This window comes from Dipodomys spectabilis, unplaced genomic scaffold, assembly GCF_019054845.1.
Source record: "Dipodomys spectabilis isolate Male_0828 unplaced genomic scaffold, ASM1905484v1 ptg000266l, whole genome shotgun sequence".
NCBI classification, from domain to species: Eukaryota; Metazoa; Chordata; class Mammalia; order Rodentia; family Heteromyidae; genus Dipodomys; species Dipodomys spectabilis.
The window spans coordinates 5,633,275-5,652,543 of NW_024870943.1; the positions used below are offsets into that span (position 1 = coordinate 5,633,275).

The following is a 19,269-nucleotide window of genomic DNA, read 5'->3' on the forward strand; positions in this document are numbered from 1 at the left end:
GTGGGTTGGGACCCAGTCCCCAGCTTGATAGGCAAGGGCTCTACCACTGAGCCATTCCCCAGATCCCCATGAAGCCGTTAAGGCTCCAAGTCAGTATTCTTAATAGAGCAACAAGGTGCAAAGTGCATGCCCATAATCCCAGGGATGCTAAAGCTGAATGACAGTGAGTTCAAGGCCAGCCCTATCTCAAAACAACAGAAGAGCAGGGCACCAATGGCTCATGTCTATAGTTCTACTCAGGAGGCTGAGATCCAAGGATCACAGTTCAAAGCCAACCTGGACAGGAAATTCTGTGGGACTCATCTCCAATGAGCTATCAAAGAGCCAGAAGTGGAGCTGTGGCTCTAATGGCAAAGAAGCAGCTTTGAGAAAAAAATTCCCAAGGACAGCACCCAGGCCTCCGCATTGGCACACCTGTGGGTACACACACACTAAAAAAAACTGAGTATCAGGCACTGGTGGCTCACACCTGTAATCCTAGCTACTCAGGAGGCTGAGATCTGAGAATTACGGTTCAAAACTAGCCTGGGCAGGAAAGACTGGTTCTCTTATCTCCAATGAACCACCAGAAAACCAGAAGTGGCTCTGTGGTAGAGCACTCGCCTTGAGCTGAAGAGCTGAGGGATAGCGTCCAGGCCCAGAGTTCAAGCCCCATGACTGACCAAAAAAAAACAACCGAGTACGGAGTACAGGGACCAACTGCAGCTGGGTCGGGCTCTGGATTGAACATTAAAAGACAAAATTAAGCATATTCATTAATGTTATAAGGATCACATGATATTAAGGAATTACTGCTAGTTTTCTTAGCTACACTTCTAATTTTAAGATGGGCACGAGATGTTACCAAATCAAATAAAAATTCAGTAATTTGAGCAGTTCCCAGAGACGGCCACTGGGCGGCAGCGGTGTGAACGAACTCATTGTGTTGCCCAGGCACGGAAGGAGCCTGAACTTGAGCTGAGGGGGGCTCTCTTCCCCAACCAATCCGGCTTCCAGATCTTCAGATGGGCGGGCCCACTGAAGCGAGGTGGGGCCCACTACCAGCCCTAGCCAATGGGCTGCAGCTTCCAGTCCGAGTCCTTTGGTACCCAGGATCTCTGAGGTGAAAGATACTGGGGCCTATTGTGTATGAACTGGGCCTACTTGTCTGTTGGAAACGGGCCTGAGAACCCGCACAGGCGGGAACAGGCACAAATGCAAGATCCTACTCAGGAAGCTGAAACTTGGGAGAATTAAGTTCAAAGCCAGCCCAGGAAAAAAAAAAAAAAAAAAAAAACCCTGTTGGACTGGGAATGTGGCCTAGTGGTCAAGTGCTTGCCTAGCATGCATGAAACCCTGGATTTGATTCCTCAGTGCCACATCAACAGAAAAGGCTGGAGTGCTTCAAGTGGTAGAGTGCTAGCCTTGAGTTAAAGAGGCTCAGGGACAGCACCCCAGTCCAGTCCCTGAGTTCAAGCCCCAGGATTGGGGAGGAAAAGAAAGCACCAGGCATGGAGGCGTGGGGGGCTGGTGTGCTGCCTCTGTGGCTGGGCAGAGGGTGGGGTCACGGGGCAGGCCAGGACAGACAGACTCCCACACAGACGCCTTGCTCTGAACTCATCGGTTTACTTAATGTTTATTGGAGCCGTTGCTCGTGGCAGCAGATGGAGAAGGCAGCCACAGGCTTCGCATCTGACAAGACAGGGTCGTGGGGAAAGGGGAGTGTGGGAGATGGGGGGGAGAGGGTGGTGGGGTAAACAGGGCCAGGAGGCAGGAGGGGGGGGCTGCGGGCAGAGGTGACCAGGAGTCCTCACTCTCCCACGCAGAGGCAAAGCCCAGGGGCGTCGATCACTGCCCCAACCTGGAGACTGCAAGAACATCGAGGAAGGACCAGGGGTCCGCGGACATTTCAGTCCTTCCTGTCATCAAGCGAGCGGGGAGGGGCAGGGCCGAGGGCCCCCGGGCTGAGGAAAGAGAAGGGTGTTAGGGGGAGCAATGAAGGATCAAGGGAACAGAACACAGGGTGAAGAGCCCTTGAAAGCCCAGGGGAGGGGGCGGGGCAAGTCAGCTTCAGCTAAGTTGGCACAAAGGTCAGTGTCCATGGAGACCACCAAAGAACCCGATGCCCCAGGCACCAGTGGCCCGGCCCACAATCCTGGCTACTCTAGAGGCTGAGGTGCAGAGCACAGCAGTTCTAGGCCAGCCCTGGATTCAGGGAATTCTCTTGGTAGACGGTATCACTCCACATTAACCAAAACCAGAGTGTTAAGTATCAAGAGAGAGCTTGGCATGGTGACTCAAGCCTGTAATCCCAGAGACTTGGGAAGTAGAGGAAGGATTTTAAGTTGAGTCTTGCCTGGGCAAAGGTAGTAAAAACACTCTCTCAGAACCAAAAATACAAAAAAAAGGGCTGAGCTGTGGCTTAAGAAGCCCTGGGTTCAATCCTGGCTACGGAGGGTCAAGTGGCCAGGAGGGAATGGGTGGAGTTCCTGGCCACAGAATGAGGCAGGCCATGCAGGACCGGCTCCACCTTAGCTCTGCAGTCAGAATAGGAATGAAGAACGGGGGAATGGGCACCTGCCTGAAGTCACACACACGGGGAGGAGGGGCAAGGGGGACCTCACCTCTGCCCTCAGGGCCACTCTAGCCCTGGGCCAAGGCAGCTTTGATGGCGGTTACCAGCTTCAGAAACTTCACCTCCGTGTCCACGTAGCCATCGCCTCTCTGGGGAGGAAGGGGGAGGAGAGTGAGCCAGGATCCCCACATCAACCTCAGCCAGAGAGAGCCCCCCCCCCCCCCCCAAACAAGGCGAGGTGCAGACTCACCTTCTTCGAGTGAACCAACTTCCCGGCTACCATGACCTCAAAGAAGCCGGTGACCTGCGGTGTGCCCTCGCCACACTGCCAACAGGGAAAGCGGGGCTCAGGGGTCTGGGGGAAACCCTACCCCCACCCCAGTGAGTGAAGGGGAGGGAGTGGAAGGGGTCAGGGTAGACCCCCCCCTCTTCCCAAACTACTGCCCAATCACTCACGATGTCCAGACACCCGGGGAACTCATCTTCCAGTTTCTTCTTGAGCTGGAGATACTGGGACAGGAGAGGTCAGAGGTCATGCTGGGTGCCGCCAGCCCACCCCCAGTGTGCCCTCCTCCCCCCTCCCCACCCTCACCGGACTCACCTTGGGCTTGTAGCCTCAAGCGCCACTGGTGGGCGGGTGCAAGCAGGCAGTCCAGGAGAGGCAGACAAGAGGGGGGGGCATGGAGAGAGGGGAGAAGAGGTGGAGGGGGCACAGGTGTCAGAGGAGGAACAGAGCCCCCCTCCCCTGGGGGGAGGGGGCTGGCAGAATAAGGGGTGTCCAAAGAAAACCCTGTCACCCCACACCCCAACCCCTCCCAGTGCCCAGACTGAAATAGAAGCTGGAATCTGGGGCACAGCCCCCCCTCCATGCCAGGCGGGCCCTGCCTGGCCGGGGCACCAGCATTCTGACAGGCCGGGGGGTGGGGGCTCAGACAGCTAGGCCCGAATCCAACTCCTCCACCACCTGCGGGGTGTGGCCCCAAACTCCTGGCCCTGCCAGGCCCTGCCCCTCTCCCCCCCCCCCCCCCCCCGCCCCGCAGCCCTGCCCGCCCTCCAGAACTCTCCGGGCCGGGGTGCTCGGGACACTGAGGGGAAACTGAGGCCAGAACGGCGAGGTGAGGAGCCCAGGCCAGGAGCGCTACGTGCCCAAGGCTTTTCTTCCAGAGCTCCGGCCCCCCGCAGGCTCATTCTGGAATCTTCTCTCCCCCCCCCCGCCCACACACACACCGCCCAAAGTGGGAGAGGGCCTCAGAAATGGGAGCCGCGGCATGACGGCAAACAACAGGCTCCCGAGAACAGGTATCCATCCCTCCCGCGGCGCCTGCGTGCCTCAGTATCCCCTTCCGACCCGACACGTCGCCCGGGGCGCCCTCTCCTCGCGGGACCCCCGCACCCCAGAACCCGCTGCCCTCTGCACCGAGGCCGGGGACCCATTCCCCCCGCCTCCCCGAGCTCACCAGTACACGACCCGCACGGTGAGGACCATGGCTGGGGGATCCGCAGCGACCACCAGCGACGACGCCCCGAACTCGCGAAGCTCCGTTTCCGCGCGCCGGGCCGTGCGCACAGGGAGGGGCGGGGCCTGCGCGGCCCGCGGGACGAACCAACTCCGGGGGTGGCAGAAGAGAGAGGGGCAGAGGGCCCTGAAACCCGGCCTATCCTACCTCCCTCGCCCCCCGCCCCAGTGATGAGCAAGGAGGCGCGCAGGCGAGGGGGTCTCCGAAACGGGTTTTCCGAGCGACCCCTGGGGGATGCCTCCCACGGGAATGGTACGGTTCCCCCCTCTGCGAGAATGGTACGGTCCCCCCCTCTGCGAGAATGGTACGTCCCCGTCCCCGCAGGGGAACGGTACGGTCCTCACCCCCGCGGGGGGAATGGTACGTCCCCGCCCCCGCGGGGGAATGGTACGTCCCCGCCCCCGCGCGGGAAATGGTACGGCCCGCAGGGCCGAGCGGGCCGCGCCCTTTGGCTGAAACACAGAGCCGGCGGGCGGCGCGGGGGAAACCGAGGCACGTGGCGCTGACGCCTCCTCCTTTCGGGACCGGGCCTGTAGAGTTCGGAATAGACCCTGGGGCGAGCGGGAGATTCTCGGGAGCGCCCGGTGTAACGGCCTGGCGGTTGGGCCCAGGGCGCCCTCGCACCTGGCAGCCCTCTTTTATGCCCCGTCCCGCGGCCCCCAGCCGAGGGGTGCGTGGAAAGAGCTGCACGCGGTAAACTGAGTTGGGTTACACCTTTTTCTCCTTCCTATCTCTCAGCCTCAGTTTCTCCCCCCCCCCCCCCCACCTCCCAAGATGGGTATAACACCCCCAGGGGATGGCCTCTTGGTTAACCAATACAGAGCAGGGGGTGGGTGCAGTGGCTCCCGCCTGTAATCCCAGCTGCTCAGGAGGCTGAGATTTAAGGATCGCAGTTCAAAGCCAGCCTGGGAAGGAAAATCCATGAGACTGTGATCTCCAATGAACCCCCAGAAAACTGGAAGTGGTGCTGTTTGTCACCAGAAGAGGTGAGGGTTAATGAAGTTTCCCTTTAAGTGTAGGAACTCTTCACTTAGGTCTTTGACTTGGATGCAGAATAAGAATTTCTGGACAAGTCACTATGGTAAGAAAACTTGACGAGCTTTATAAAGTAAACAAACAGGCAAAACGCAGACAAACAGATGAGCTGAAGGGCAGGGGCACACTCTGAGTGTGGGTAAGCTCACACACAGACACATACAATCACACCGACACACAGCTACTTGGCTGTTGGATTGTGTACAGGGTAAAGGCAGGGGTCTGGCTTCAAAGTTGAGATAGGTGTTTTGTCTTTGCTGTAATCACACCTGGTGCCGCTTTCTGAGTTTGCAGGTAAGAGTGCAGCCTGCCATAGAACAGATTCTTATCCTTAAGATAAGGGGGGGGGGCACCCTGCTATCTGCATTTTGGGGCAGCAGGAGATGGCTTATGTTTGGGGAAGCATTTTTCTCAGGGAGACATCCATCCTCTGTCAGACAAGTGTTTTTGTTTTGTTTTGTAGGTCTTGGGACTTGAACTCTGGGCCTGGGCACTGCCCCTCAGCTCTTCAGCTCAAGGCTAGCTAGCACTCTACCACTTGAGTCACAGCACCACTTCCAGTTTTCTGGTGGTTCATTGGAGATAAAGAGTCTCATGGGCTTTCCTGCTGGGCTTTCCTCATGGGCTGGCTTTGAATGGTGATCCTCAGATCTCAGCCTCCTGAATAGCTAGGATTACAGGCGTGAGCCATCGGCGCCCTGGCACAAGTGTTCATTCTTGGGGTGAGGAATGCACTGTGTATCTTTGAGTGAAGCTGGTACTTCTGTGTTTCTAAATGCCATATTTCTGCGTTGCCTTCACCAGGCCTTATTTTCCTCAGGTTACCCTATTTCAGCGCTGTGGCTCAAAGTGGTAGAGCAATAGCCTTAAGCAAAAAGAGCTCAGGGACAGTACCCACACCCTGAGTTCAAGCCCACAACAGGACAAAAAAAAAAACCTTCCCACTTCCACTCAGCAGTGATTTGGCCAGAGGGTATCAGGGGACAAAAAAAGGGCTGGGGCTGCCTGATGAAGTCTACCAAAGCCCCAGTGTGGTAGTGCACACATGTAATCCCAGCACTTGGGAAGCTGAGATGCCCCACTTGCATCTCCCACAGATGAAGGTTCTTTAGGTGAAGCTCCTTTCTGGCCTTTTCACTGCTTTAAAAATTTCTTTAGCCAGGTGCCAGTGGCTCATGCTTGTCATCCTATCTACTCAGGAGGCTGAGATCTGAGGGTCACCATTCAAAGCCAGCCCCAGCAGGAAAGTCCATGAGACTCTTTATCTCTAATAAAACACTAGAAAACTGGAAGTGGCGCTGTGGCTCAAGTGGTAAAGTGCTCACCTTGAGCTGAAAAGCTGAGGGACAGCGCCCAGGCCCAGAGTTCAAGCCCCACGACCGACAAATATATATATATTTGACCAAGTGGCTGGACTGGAAATCCACAGATCACAGCCTCCAGAAAAGGGTCTCTGGTATAGGGCTCCAGTTCTTAGGGTACAGAAAATCAGAAGTAGAGCTGTGGCTCAAATGGTAGAGCGCTAGCTTTGAGCAGAGAGCTCAGGGTGGGCGCCCAGGCTGAGTTCAAGCCCCAGGACTAGCAAAATAAAAATTGGCAATTGGGCATAGTGGCCCACACCTATGATCCCAAGTGACTTCAGAGATAGCAGTACAGATTGTGACAAACTAATTGGGGTGCATACCCACCCAGGATGCACTGTCATCTGAGTGCCACACCCCTAGCAGGCTCTCCTGGGAACCATTTTATAAATCCTCTGCTTGAAGATCTGGGAACAAGCTTTCCACCTGATCAGACAGGATGGGGAAGCATAGAAGAGTGTACAGAACTCAACCTTCCTTACCTCGCTGGAGTGAGCATGCCCAGCAGGAATCGCTTCACAAAACACAGATTTCCTACACAATGGAAGGAGAGCAAACTGCTGTCCTGCTAGCTCGGGGCAGAACATTTTGGGTGTGGAAAGTTTTGAATAGAACACAAACTCCACGTTGCCAAAGCACAAGTCCCACACGGCCACCAGAGGGCGCCAGTGCCCGCTCCCCACCAGGGCTTCTGACGGCTCCCATGTAGTCAAAGCTCAGAGGGCCACCTAGGTCTGCAGGATGCGCACCCTTATCTCGCTGATCCTGTTTGTGCTTCCCTACGGGGCTGGCCTGACAGCCCCTGGACCCCAGGCCTAGCCACTGGCTGAGATGTGAACTTTAGCCCGCGGCTGATCTCCAGCTTCAATGACTCAATCTCCACCTTTGAGAAGTTGGGATGACAAGTGGGAGCATCAGACCACAATTTTCTTTTAGAAGTAGGAGGAATTTGAACTCAGAGTCTCTCACTTCCTAGGCACACCCCCAGTTTGTTTTTCAGACAAGGTCCCTGGCATTTGCATGTACCAACTTCAAACAGGAATTCTCCCTCTACTTCCTGAGTAGCTGGGATTACAGGTGTGCACTACACTGCCACTCTGAGCTTCCTTGTGGGTTTTTTTTTGGGTTGCTGTCTCCTTGCTACAATGTGCAACTCCTGAGACTTAAGTGTTTTGCCAGTTTTCTTTGGTTTGTGTCTAACATGAAAGGTATGTGTGTATGTGTCAGGCCTGCTGTTGCCAGGACTAACGTACAACTATGAGTAGCATTAATTTTCACAAAACCCAGCTCTAAAACATCATGTGACTTAACTGAACATAAACATTTCAGACAATGGAAGCTTTCCTCTTGAGAACAGGAAAGCCAAGCTACGTCATTTTGTCAGCACCTAGAGCATTCTTCTCCCTTCCCTCCCTTCTCCCCCCAACAGCCCAGTGATAAGGCTTATCTCTCCACCAAGTGCCAGATGCCAGCAATTCAGGGGTGTTGGGGTCAGGAGGAATGTCTCAGATGTATCCTGTCCAGACAAGCCTTTGACTAATTTGCATCCTTTAAAAAGTCTTATTTCACTAATTTTTTTGTATTTTGTCGGTCGTGGGGCCTGGGCCCTGTCCCTCAGCTCTTCAGCTAGTGCTCTACCACTTGAGCCACAGCACCACTTCTGGCCTTTTCTGTTTATGTGGCACTGAGGAGTTGAACCCAGGGCCTCATGCATGAGAAGCAAGCACTCTACCACTGAGCCACCTTTCTAGCCCCATATTTTAGATTTTAAGGTTTTTCCCTCCTTGGGTCTTGAACTCAAGGCCTGGGCACTGTCCTCTAGCTTTTTCACTCTATTAGTGCTCTGCCACTTGAACCATAACTCCACTTCTGGCTTGTGTGTGTGGTGTGTGTGTGATTGATTGTTGATAAAGCTGAAATTTCTCTGTTGGGGCTGGCTGTGAACCATAATCATCTGATCTCATCTTCTGAGTAGCTGGGATTACAGGCGTGAACTGCAGGTCCCCAGTTTTATTTATAGTTTTTTTTTTTTTGGGTCTGGCCATGGGGCCTGAACTCTGGGCCTGGGCGCTGTCCCTCAGCTCTTCAGCTCAAGGCTAGTGCTCTACCACTTGAGCCACAGCGCCACTTCCAGCTTTTTTCTTATGTGGTGCTGAGGAATCGAACCCAGGGCCTTGAGCATGCAAGGCAAGCGCTCTACCACTGAGCCACCTTCCCAGCCCCTTATTTATAGTTTTTTAAACTTTTAAGTAGTAACACAGGGCTGGGAACGTGGCTCAGTGGTAAAGTGCTAGCCTAGCATGCATGAAGCCCTGGGTTCGATTCCTCAGCACCACATACACAGAAAAAGCTGGAAGTGGCGCTGTGGCTCAGTGGTAGAACTCTATCTAGCCTTGAGCAAAAGAAGCTCAGGGACAGTGTCCAGGTTGAGTGGGGAAAAAAAAAATGCCCACGATGAAAGCGCAGGCCGGTAGCCCCTGCCCCGGGAAGGCTGAGCTGGGAGGATGTTCAAGGTTGGCCTAGGCTCCACAAAAGGGCAGGGGCGAGGGGCGCAGCCGCAGCGCAGGCCCGGGCACTGCCAGTGGGGAAGCGGGCGGAGCCAGGGCCAGCGTGGAACGGGCCCCGGCCTGCACCCCACCCCCACCCCGCCTCCATGTCCCTCTCTCTGCCGCGCTGGCCACTTCCTCCCATTCTGTGCCGCTCCGTGGCCAGGCCATTTCCTTCCAGCGTGGTCTGCGGGCCGGGCTACTACCCCACGGTAGCCCGGGAGGAAGGGGCCGGGCGGGGTGGTCACCAGTGATGGGGTCACGCGTTAGTGTTTCGCTCTGGCTGGCCTGAACTGTGATCCTCCACCGCCTCCGGCAGCTGGGATTACAGGCGTGGGCCACCGCGCGGGCCACTCGCGGCCCTCCCGAGGCTGCAGGGGGTGGAAGGGACCAAGCTCCCCAGCGCCCTGCGCACCCACACCAACCACAGCACACACACACACACACGCCCCTAGGAAGCTCTTCCCGCGGTGAAGTCCGGGGACCCCTGGCCCACCATGGCGGCTCCCAAACTGCGGGACGGTCAGCCGCACCGGCGCCTGCGGCCCACCTGACCCGGCCGGGGATCACCGGCATGCCTCCCCCGCTCTTCCAGAACACTGCGCCAGGGCCCTGAGTTCAAGCCCCACAACCAATCACACACACACACACACACACAAGGCCCAACCGAAACAAGTTATGCTGGTGTAGCTCAGGTGGTAGAATGTCAGCCACAATGAGTAAAAAGTGTCAGATCAAGCGTTTGAATCCCAGAGCCGAGCGCTGGTGGCTCATGCCTGTCATCCTAGGTACTCAGGAGGCTGAAATCTGAGGATCACAGTTCAAAGGCAGCCCGGGGATGGAAAGTCCGCAAGACTCTTGTCTCCAATAAACCACTAGAAAACTGGAAGTGGCGCTGTGGTTCAAAAAGTAGAATGCTCCCCTTGAGCTGAAGAGCTGAGAGAGAACGCCCAGGCCTAGAGTTCAAGCCCCACGAACGATCAAAAAAAAGTTTGAATCCCAGGCTGGGAATGTGGCTTAGTGGAAGAGTGCATGCGTGCATGAATCCCTGGGTTCAATTCCTCAGTACCATATTAACAGAAGTGGTGCTGTGGCTCAAGGGGTAGAGCATTAGCCTTGAACACAGAGAGGCTCAGGGACAGCGCCTAGGCCTTGAGTTCAAGTCCCAGGACTGGCCAAAAAAAAAAGTTCGAATCCCAGTCCAGACCAAAAAAAGCTAAGCTGCCTGTGGGGGTGAAGGAAGCACAGGAAACTCAGGGGCTGGTCACAGAGCTTTACTGAGGGGCGGGGCCCGCACCCCTCACTGGTCCAGAGCGGGGCTCCAGCATTCTTCAAACACAAGGGTCCCGGATGCAGCATCCCAGCTGCTACAACCTGGAGACAGAAGGAGTTGGAGCGGATGAGTGCAGGCTGCTTCCGGCCCCTCACTTTCCTTTGGGACCCGCAGACCCTAGGGGAAGGGCGTCTTTGGGGTCAGGCAAGTCGGGCCACTCACTGGATCTCCCGGAAGGCCCGTTTCTCCACCAGCTTCACTTTATACTTGCGCTTGAACCTGTGGAAAGGAGAGGGTTAAGGGGACCACGGGACAGGCGCACGCCCCGAGTGCACACCCCACCCGCCCATGCCCGCTCCCTCACTTGGCTCGCTCGCGTGGCTCGATCATGTTCCTTCTCTGGAAGCTCTTGAACCGATCTCGCAGGATGTTGCCCTCGGGCTGTGGGACAGACAGAAGCTCAGCAGGCCCGGCAGAAGCCCAGGGCCCCATGCCACTGTGGAGCCCAGCAGAAGCCCCATCCTCCCAGCACGGCCTCTAGGGGGCCAGGGGCTCAGTCTGCCCAAGCTTGCAGCCCTGTCTCGGTCGTCCCATTCATGAGGGTTGACCCGCGGCGGGCAGAACTACTGGGGAACTGGAAAGGTCAGGGCAGAAGCAATGGAGGCACGATCAGAGTCTGAGGAAGACCCCAACCAGGACTGGGTGAGATGGAGGGTAGGACTTCTGAGGTTGGCAGCCCACCTCCCAGGTGCCCTCCCCATGCCTCGTGCCCTCAGCCCCCGGGCACAGCCCAGCTGGCCCAGCCCAAGGGTAGCCAAGGTGTCGCCCACAGCCCCGGGGGGCACGGGGAGCAAGGATAACAGTCATCACTGGGCACGGGGCATCCCCACCGCGGCTCCCCAACGCCAGGCACCTTCAGCGTCCTGAGCGAGCCGGATAACTCGGAGCTGAGCTGCACATCAATGTCAGGGTCCTGGTACCTGTGGGCGGGGTTTACCGGCACCCAGGGTCAGACTCCGGGAAGGGCAGCCATGAGCGCCCCTCCCTCACCTCCCCGAGTGCAGACATCAGAAGCACATCCTGGCCTGGTTCTTACTTGAGGCGCCCCAGCCGGCGGGGCTTGTCCGCCTCTGCCAGCCGCTGTAGCCGGCGCCGCTCGCGCCTCCGGGCCAGCTCCGCCAGCCGCAGCGCTACCTGCGCCTTGATCCCGCGCAGCCGGAAGAGCTCCTGGTGCTGGAGCCGGGCGGCGCGCAGCGCGGCCTGCAGAGCCCGCTGGGGACCGAGAGGACGGGACGGAGGGTCGCGATCAGCAGGGCACGGGGACCTGCATCGGCCGGGCGCCTCCCTCCCTTCCCCCTCCTCCGCGGACCACAGCCTCTTCCCGCACCCCTGGCGGCGGCCGGGTCAGGGCTCACCTTCCTGCGGGCGGCCTTCTCGCGACGCCGCTGCTGCTCCGTCTTCTTCTCCGCAGTGGCTGTGGCTGTGGCTGTGGTGCGGCGGGCTTCGACCCCGTCGTCATCTTCGTCGGGAGCTCTGGGGTGGCCGTCCCCCTCCTCCTCCTCCCCGTCCGACTCCTCCAGCAGCCCCTCGCACATCTCCCGGAACACGGTCTCCTGGAGAGGGGGGCAGGCCGGAGGGGGTGTGGCCGGAGGTCAGGCTGGAGGGAAGGGGCGTGGCCAGGCAGGCCCAGCGGCAGGGGCGGGGCCCAGCGGCAGGGGCGGGGCCCAGCGGCAGGGGCGGGGCCCAGCGGCAGGGGCGGGGCCCAGCGGCAGGGGCGGGGCCCAGCGGCAGGGGCGGGGCCCAGCGGCAGGGGCGGGGCCCAGCGGCAGGGGCGGGGCCCAGCGGCAGGGGCGGGGCCCAGCGGCAGGGGCGGACAAACCTGCGTGGCAGCCTGCTCTGCGGTGGGCAAGGCCAGCTGCCGCTCCAGCTTCTCAGCCTCCTTCTGCCGCTGCAGCTCCACTTCATGTGCCGCCAGGAGTAAGGCCTGAGGGTGCACAGGGGGTGATGAGATGAGGGCTCCCAGGCCGCGCCTGCCATCACCCCAGTGCCACTCTCCGGGATGGCTCGTAAAGGGGCGCTCTCAGTGACCGCAAGGCAGGGGCAGGCAGCGTCCCAAACTGAGGGAGGGGAGCACTGAGCTAGGCCTCAGGTAGCCGTGGCTGCCCAGCACCCACCCACCTGGTGGTCTTGGAAGGTTGGGTTGTAGGAGGCTCCTGCTGGCGTCACCTCCACGGCCGGTGCCTGGGAGGGCTTGACATGGAGGCGTGGTGGTCGCTGTAGGAAGAGGAGGCCAGCAGAATGAGGGCCAGCTGAGGGTCAGGATCTTAGCCACCTGTCTCCAGGGGAGCTCTCGGGACAGGAATGGGCTCCGTGTCACCTGCCTCACTTACCAGCCTTTGCTCTGCCCTTCCTCCCTCCTCTAGGACCCAGCTCCTTTCCATTATGGCCCCCCAACTATGCAACCTACCACTGATTGGCACCCCAATCTCCTTCCAGTTCATCTATTAGAATGAGACATGGGCAGGGGTGCCTGCTTGTGCCCTCGGTGCCACCAGCACCAGCTGGATGCCTCCAGAATCCCGAACTAGGCCTCATCCTTAGAGGAAGGACCCCCATCCCCACTTCCGCAAGTCTCACCCTCACGCCTTTCTTCTTGGTCTGCTCCAGGAAAAACTCATCCTGGCCAGCCAGCGGCCGGTCCAGAGGGTCTGTAGGGAGAGCGAGGGCAGCTGCAGATCTATAAGGAAAAGAGCCGTAGCCCCCAGGGGCCCTCCAGCCCCCCCTTATGAAAAGTGGCACTGAAGCTCAGACGAGAAGGGGGGCTCTGAGCCCCCAAGGGTCCTTGAACACCCACCAAACCATGTCTGGAAGAGCTGAGAAGTTGGACAGCCAAAGCAACCAGCAGGGCCTCCCTTGCATGGTGCACATGATCTTGCATGCCACATGGGCCGCACACTGCACAGGGCAGTCCAGCGGTCACTCACTGTCGGGGGTCCAGAGGTCGTAGAAGGGCCGCTCAGTGGTGTCCTGGGGCCCTGGCTTGGCCTTGGCTGCAGGAGGATTCAGGAGCCGGGCCTGGGCCCTGCGGACCTCCCGCGGCACCTGGCCCTGCTTTGCCAGCTTCTCCCATAGCTGCTCCTTCCTCCGGAGCTTCTTGGCATTGGGGACCTGGTGGGCAAGGATGCTGTCGGGAGGGGAGGGAGGGCAGCAGATAAGACAACAGCCCTCCCCTGCCGCCGGTCCCAGCCTCGATTTGGCCAAAAATAACCACATACAAACCCATCTCAGCACCACCGAGGCCCAGGGCTGTCCACCACTTGTCCCTACAGCGCCACACCCCTCCAATTGGGCTCCAGACACAAATCCCAGAGCCCCTCTCCCCTCACCAGAGCCTCAGCCACAATTACCCCCCACCCCACCCGCAGCCCTTCCTGGCACTGCACCAGGAAGGAGGGCTGTGGCACAGGGACACTCACTCCTTGGGGGCAAGGACCTTGGACGTGTTCTCGAGGGTGAGGTCAACACGCAGGGGCTTCTGGAGACGATGGGGCTTCTTCTGGACCCGGGTCTTCCTGGCCTTCTCTGAAGTGACAGAACCCAGGCCTCAGGCCTCCTCCCACCACAGACCAACCCCACCCCGCCCCAGGCCTGGTGATGTCATTACTGATGAAAACCCTGTTACTAGCCAGGTGTAGTGGTGCACACCTGTAATCCCAACACTTGGGAGGCCAAGGGAGAAGGATGGCGAGTTGCAAGCCAGCCTATGCTGCACAGTGAGACCCTGTCTAAGGAAACAAAGGAAGCAAACCCAGTCACTCATGGAAGCCATCCCCAACTTGCTTCTCCTGTACTTGTTTCAGCAGGTCTGGACCCAACCATCTAACAAGGACAGTAGGCCTGTCAAGACCAGTTCCCTCCCTGCCTGGTAAAGATCCTCTTGTTCTTAGGAAAGCTCAGCTGACTAAAAACAGATCAGATCTCCTAAGGCAGTTCCTTTATTTGCTTCTCTGCAGCTATAACATTCTTGTTTCTAACCTATTTGAGAAGGCAGGCCTTTACCTGGCTTTTCCCTGGGCACGGGCCTTGTTAGGGAGATGTTCTACCACTTGACCCACAACCCCAATCCTTTCTTTGAGCCACTCAGGAGGCTGAGATCGGAGGATCAGAACCAGCCTGGACAGAAAAAGCATGTGAGGGCTGGGAAGGTGGCTCAGTGGTAGAGTGCTTGCCTTGCATGCCTGAGGCCCTGGGTTCGATTCCTCAGCACCACATAAGCAAAAAGAAAAAAGCCGGAAGTGGCGCTGAGGCTCAAGTGGTAGAGCGCTAGCCTTGAGCTGAAGAGCTGAGTGACAGTGCCCAGGCCCAGAGTTCAGGCCCCACAACCAGATCAAAAAAAAAAAAAGAAAAAGAAAAAGCATGTGAGACTCTCATCTCCAGTAAAACACCAAAATACCAGAAACAGAGTGATGGCTTAAGTGGTAGAGCACCAGCCTTGAAAAGAAAAAAAAGCTCAAGATCAGTGCCTAAGCTCTTAGTTCAAGCACACACACACACACACACACACACACACACATATGTTTTTTTTGGTGGCTTGTAGGGGCTTGACCTGAGAGCTAAGCTTAGTTCAAGCACAGCACACACACCAGTTTTTTTTGTGGCTTGTGGGGGCTTGACCTGAGAGCTAAGCTCTTAGTTCAAGCACAGCACACACACACACACACACCAGTTTTTTTTTGTGGCTTGTGGGGGCTTGACCTGAGAGCTAAGCTCTTAGTTCAAGCACAGCACACACACACACACACACACGTTTTTTGTGGCTTGTGGGGGCTTGACCTGAGAGCCTGGGTGCTGCCTGTGAGCAATTTTTGCTCAAAGCTAACCCTTTATCAATTTGAGCCACAGCTACACTTTCGTTTTTTCTGATGGTTAAAAGGAGGTAAAAGTCTCACAGACTTCCTTACCCCAGCTGACTCTGAACAGAGATCTTCAGATCTCAGCCTCCTGAGTGGCTAGGATTACAGATGTGAACCACCAGTGCCCCTGTCAGTACTGGTATTTTAACTCAATGTCTTCTGATTACTAAGCAAACACTGTCACCCAACTCAAACCCTCAGACCTTTTGTTTTTCAAAGTCTCATTAGCTGCCAGTCTAGCCTTGAACTCAGGATCCCCCTACCACCTCCCAATAATCTGAGATTACAGGCAGGCAACACGGTTCTTAGTGTGTTGATATCAAAAGGATGAAAGAGACTAATGAACACCAATCATGGCTGTGCATCACTCCCAAAGCCCTTCTCACCTTTTTCCTTAGGACCCGTGTCCAGGAAGAACAGCTTTTCATTGGGAGCCTCTGACAGCAAGCCACTGAGAGATGGGAGATACAGACGAAAAGACCACAAATTAACATGGTCTTAGAATTCAATTTCAAAGGCTCAATCACCCACCTCCTGGCCGACTGTGGAATGTTCCACAGGTTGAGACCTCCCGCCTCAGCTTACAGGACTTATAACATTTACAACTTTGCTCTAACAAATTATACAGGGAAGATTAGCATGCCCATTTTTTATTTTTTTTTGGTCGGTCGTGGGTCTTGAACTCTGGGCGTGGGTGCTGTCCCTCAGCTCTTCAGCTCAAGGCTAGCGCTCCACCGCTTGAGCCACAGCGCCACTTCCTCTTTTCTGGTGGTTCATTGGAGATAAGAGTCTGAAGGACTTTCCTGGCTTTGACCCGGGATCCTTAGATCTCAGCCTCCTGAGTGGCTAGGATTACAGGCATGAGCCATCGGCGCCCGGCTTAGCTTATCAATATTTAAGTATTGGAAAATGCCTCAAAGCTAAGGAGGAAGCGTGGGACGTACTTATTTTAAGAGGCCACTTAGTGACTCGGTGTGGAGGTAGCCGCTACATATGGAAGCCTCACGTGCAGTCCTCCAGATCCCGCGCGGTGCCCGGGCCTAGAACCCACAGCTCCACTCTAGCCAGAAATCCTCCCCCCCCCCGGAAGTCCCGCCCTACGCACCCGGCCGTGCGCTCCTGCAGCCGCACGTCCTCCAGGAACTGATCGACCTCCAGGCCCAGCGGCTCCTCAGCGAGCCGCCGCCACCCCCGCTTCCGATTTCTCGGGCCTCGCCGTCGTCGTCTCAGCGCCGGGTCCACCGAAGTGGGCCGCAGCCCCAAGAAGCCGGAGTCGGCCTCGTTTTTTGAGCGCGACTGAGCATCACCGCCCTTGCTTCCCGCCGCCATCTTGTGAAAGGGAGAGCGCAGTGGCTGATGCTGCAAAATCCGGTCTGGGAGGTGCGCGCGCAGCTCTCCCACACTCTTTCCTGACGTACTTCCGGTGGCGGCCATCTTAGTAAAGGGATTATACAACGGAGCGGATGGAGAGGCTGCCATATTGGTAAAGGGTAAAATGGTTTTTTTTTTTTTTTTCTCCTCCAGTCGTGGTAGCTTTGCCGATTCCCAATGACAGAAAGGAATTATAGGTTGTTGGGTCCCACCCTAAGTAAACATCCTTCCCAGCCTCTCAGCTTCAATTTATAACTTAAAAAAAATATTTCACCATGCTGGACGTTGGTGGCTTATACCTATTATCCTAGCTACTCAGGAGGCTGAGATCTGTGGATTGCGGTTCAAAGCCAGCCTGGGCAGAAAAGTACATGAAACTCTTGGTAGTGGAGGTGATAGAGGAGCTGGAAAGCTGAGGGACATGCCCAGGCCCAGAGTTCAAGCCCCACGACCAACAGAAAAAATATATATATACATATATACACACATCCATATGTCACCAGCTGCCGGTGGCTCATGCCTGTAATCCTAACTACTAAGGGGGCCGAAATCAGAGGATCAGAGTTCAGAGTCAGCCTAGGCAGAAATATCCTTGATATTCTTATCTCCAGTTAATCACCAAAAAAGCCATAAGTGGAACTGTGCCTCAAGTGGTAGAGTGCCAGCCTTGAGCACAAAAACACAGGGACAGTGACAAGGCCTTGAGTTCAAGCCCCACAACCACCAATGAAATCTTGTTCTGTTGGGCTGGAAATGTGGCTTAGTGGTAAGAGTGCTTGCTTAGCATGCATGAAGCCCTGGGTTTGATTCCTCAGTACCACAAAAACAAAAAAAGCCAGAAGTAGCGCTGTGGCTGACGTGATAGAGTGCTAGCCTTGTGCAAAAGAAGCTCAGGGACAGTACCCAAGCTCCAGGATTGGCAAAAAAAAAGAATCTTGGGGCTGGGAAGGTGGCTCAGTGGTAGAGTGCTTGCCTTGCATTCTTGAGGCCCTGGGTTCGATTCCTCAGCATCACATAAGCAGAAAAAGGTGGAAGTGGTGCTGTGGCTCAAGTGGTAGAATACTAGCCTTGAGCTGAAGAGCTGAGGGACAGTGCCCAGGCCCAGAGTTCAGGCACCATGACTGGCAAAAAAAAGAAAAAGAATCTTGTTTTGCTGAAGGAGGAAAATCATAATTGTCAGAAGACTGAACACAAGATGAGGTTTTTTTGTTTTTGGTTGGTCATGGAGCTTGAACTCTGGGCCTGGGCACTGTCCCTGAGCTCTTCAGCTCAAGGCTAGTGTTCTACCACTGGAGCCACAGCAGCACCACTTCCAGTTCTCTGAGTGGTTTATCGGAGATAAGAGTCTCACAGACCTTCTGCCTGAGCTTTGAACCACAATCCTCAGATCTTAGCCTCCTGAGTAGCTAGGATTACAGGCGTGAGCCACCGGCACCTGGCACAAGCTGAGTTCTAAACATTTAGCAATGTTTCAATCATCCAATCTTAGAAATCAAAACAGCTTTAGGGAGACTACCATGGAGACTCACTCCTGTAATACTAGCAGTTTAGGAGGCTGAAATCTGAGGATCCTGGTTTGAAGGCAAGCCAGGCCAAAAAATCAGTGATTTTTTTTTTTTTTAATCTCCAGTTTAATCACCAGGAAAATCAGAAGTGGAATGGTGGCTCAAGTGGTAAAGCACCAGCCTTGGGTAAAAAAGCTCAGGAACAGTACCCAGGCTCTGAATTCAAGCCCCAGTGTATATTCTCTCTCTCTCACACACACACACACACAGATTGAGTCTGGAAACAGAACCTCATATTCAAGTTATGTTAGAAAGACTATTACAATTGCTAGAAATGCAGTTTTAATAACATTTCCCCCTCTATTCTTGGTGATTACTAGGACTTGAACTCAGGGTCTCACACAAATGCTCTAGCACTGAGCCATGCGCACAGCCCTTTTCCTTTTAGTTTGATTTTTCAGGTAGACTTTTAACTATCTGGGTGGCCTCAAATCCTGATCCTCCCATCTCTGCCTCCTGAGGAGCTAGGATTACAGCTGTGAGCCACCACACTTGGTCCTAGTCTTTTTTTTTTTTTTTTTGTCGGTCGTGGGGCTTGAACTCTGGGCCTGGGCGCTGTCCCTCAGCTCTTCAGCTCAAGGCGAGCGCTCTACCACTTGAGCTACAGCGCCACTTCCCGTTTTCTGGTGGTTTATTGGAGATAGGAGTCTCACGGTCTCTCCTGCCCGGGCTGGCTTTGAACCGTGATCCTCAGATCTCAGCCTCCTGAGTAGCTAGGATTACAGGCGTGAGCCACCAGCACCCGGCTTTGGTCCTAGTCTTAGACCTACTTCACCGGTGCCTCAATTTCCTAGAGTGGGTAAATGAGAGTTAACAGTAGATTACCCTGAAGATTGGGAGCTGTATGTGAAATGCTTTAGGCTGTGCCTGGCATCTGGGTGCCTCACCTCTGAGATTTTTATCTCCCAAGCAAATTCATCTTCACAAATAAGGAAACTCATCTTGACAAATAAGGAAAGAGGCCCCGTGCCCTGGCCACCATCCAGAGATCTCTGACCACATAAAAGCCATTCCTGACTCTTAAAGGAAAACAGCAGGGCCAGGGAAGGTGCTGTGGCTGGATCCAGGCCTACAGTGCCCCATCGCAGCCCACAAACCTGAGCTCCAATTCCTGGCTTCAGCCACCAGCCTGGC

General features: G+C 55.9%; 2 protein-coding genes and 1 non-coding gene across 4 annotated transcripts; all 3 read right to left on the reverse strand.

Moving 5' to 3' along the window:
• Window positions 1-1,589: 1,589 nt before the first annotated feature.
• Selenow (selenoprotein W) lies at window positions 1,590-4,119 on the reverse strand. The gene is made up of 6 exons (XM_042700405.1): window positions 4,012-4,119; window positions 3,156-3,180; window positions 3,011-3,064; window positions 2,805-2,879; window positions 2,604-2,703; window positions 1,590-1,943 (listed from the first exon to the last, which is right to left on the reverse strand). Exons 1-5 carry the CDS (start codon window positions 4,038-4,040, stop codon window positions 2,623-2,625), a joined length of 264 nt encoding a protein of 87 aa, XP_042556339.1. The 5' UTR covers window positions 4,041-4,119; the 3' UTR covers window positions 1,590-1,943; window positions 2,604-2,622.
• Window positions 4,120-10,271: 6,152 nt separating this feature from the next.
• On the reverse strand, window positions 10,272-16,549 carry Nop53 (NOP53 ribosome biogenesis factor). 2 transcript variants are annotated; one of them, XM_042700466.1, is made up of 13 exons: window positions 16,305-16,549; window positions 15,586-15,650; window positions 13,763-13,868; window positions 13,271-13,470; window positions 12,924-12,994; window positions 12,465-12,560; window positions 12,166-12,270; window positions 11,702-11,899; window positions 11,383-11,558; window positions 11,200-11,266; window positions 10,651-10,727; window positions 10,509-10,565; window positions 10,272-10,387 (listed from the first exon to the last, which is right to left on the reverse strand). In XM_042700466.1, exons 1-13 carry the CDS (start codon window positions 16,526-16,528, stop codon window positions 10,381-10,383), a joined length of 1,449 nt encoding a protein of 482 aa, XP_042556400.1. In that variant the 5' UTR covers window positions 16,529-16,549; the 3' UTR covers window positions 10,272-10,380. The 2 variants fall into 2 exon arrangements, with proteins under 2 accessions (XP_042556400.1, XP_042556402.1); XM_042700468.1 differs by lacking the exon at window positions 10,272-10,387 and having other exon boundaries at window positions 10,505-10,565.
• LOC122125907 lies at window positions 11,054-11,162 on the reverse strand. Its single transcript, XR_006150792.1, has one exon. It is a non-coding gene; the product is annotated as a small nucleolar RNA SNORD23 (small nucleolar RNA).
• Window positions 16,550-19,269: the final 2,720 nt, after the last annotated feature.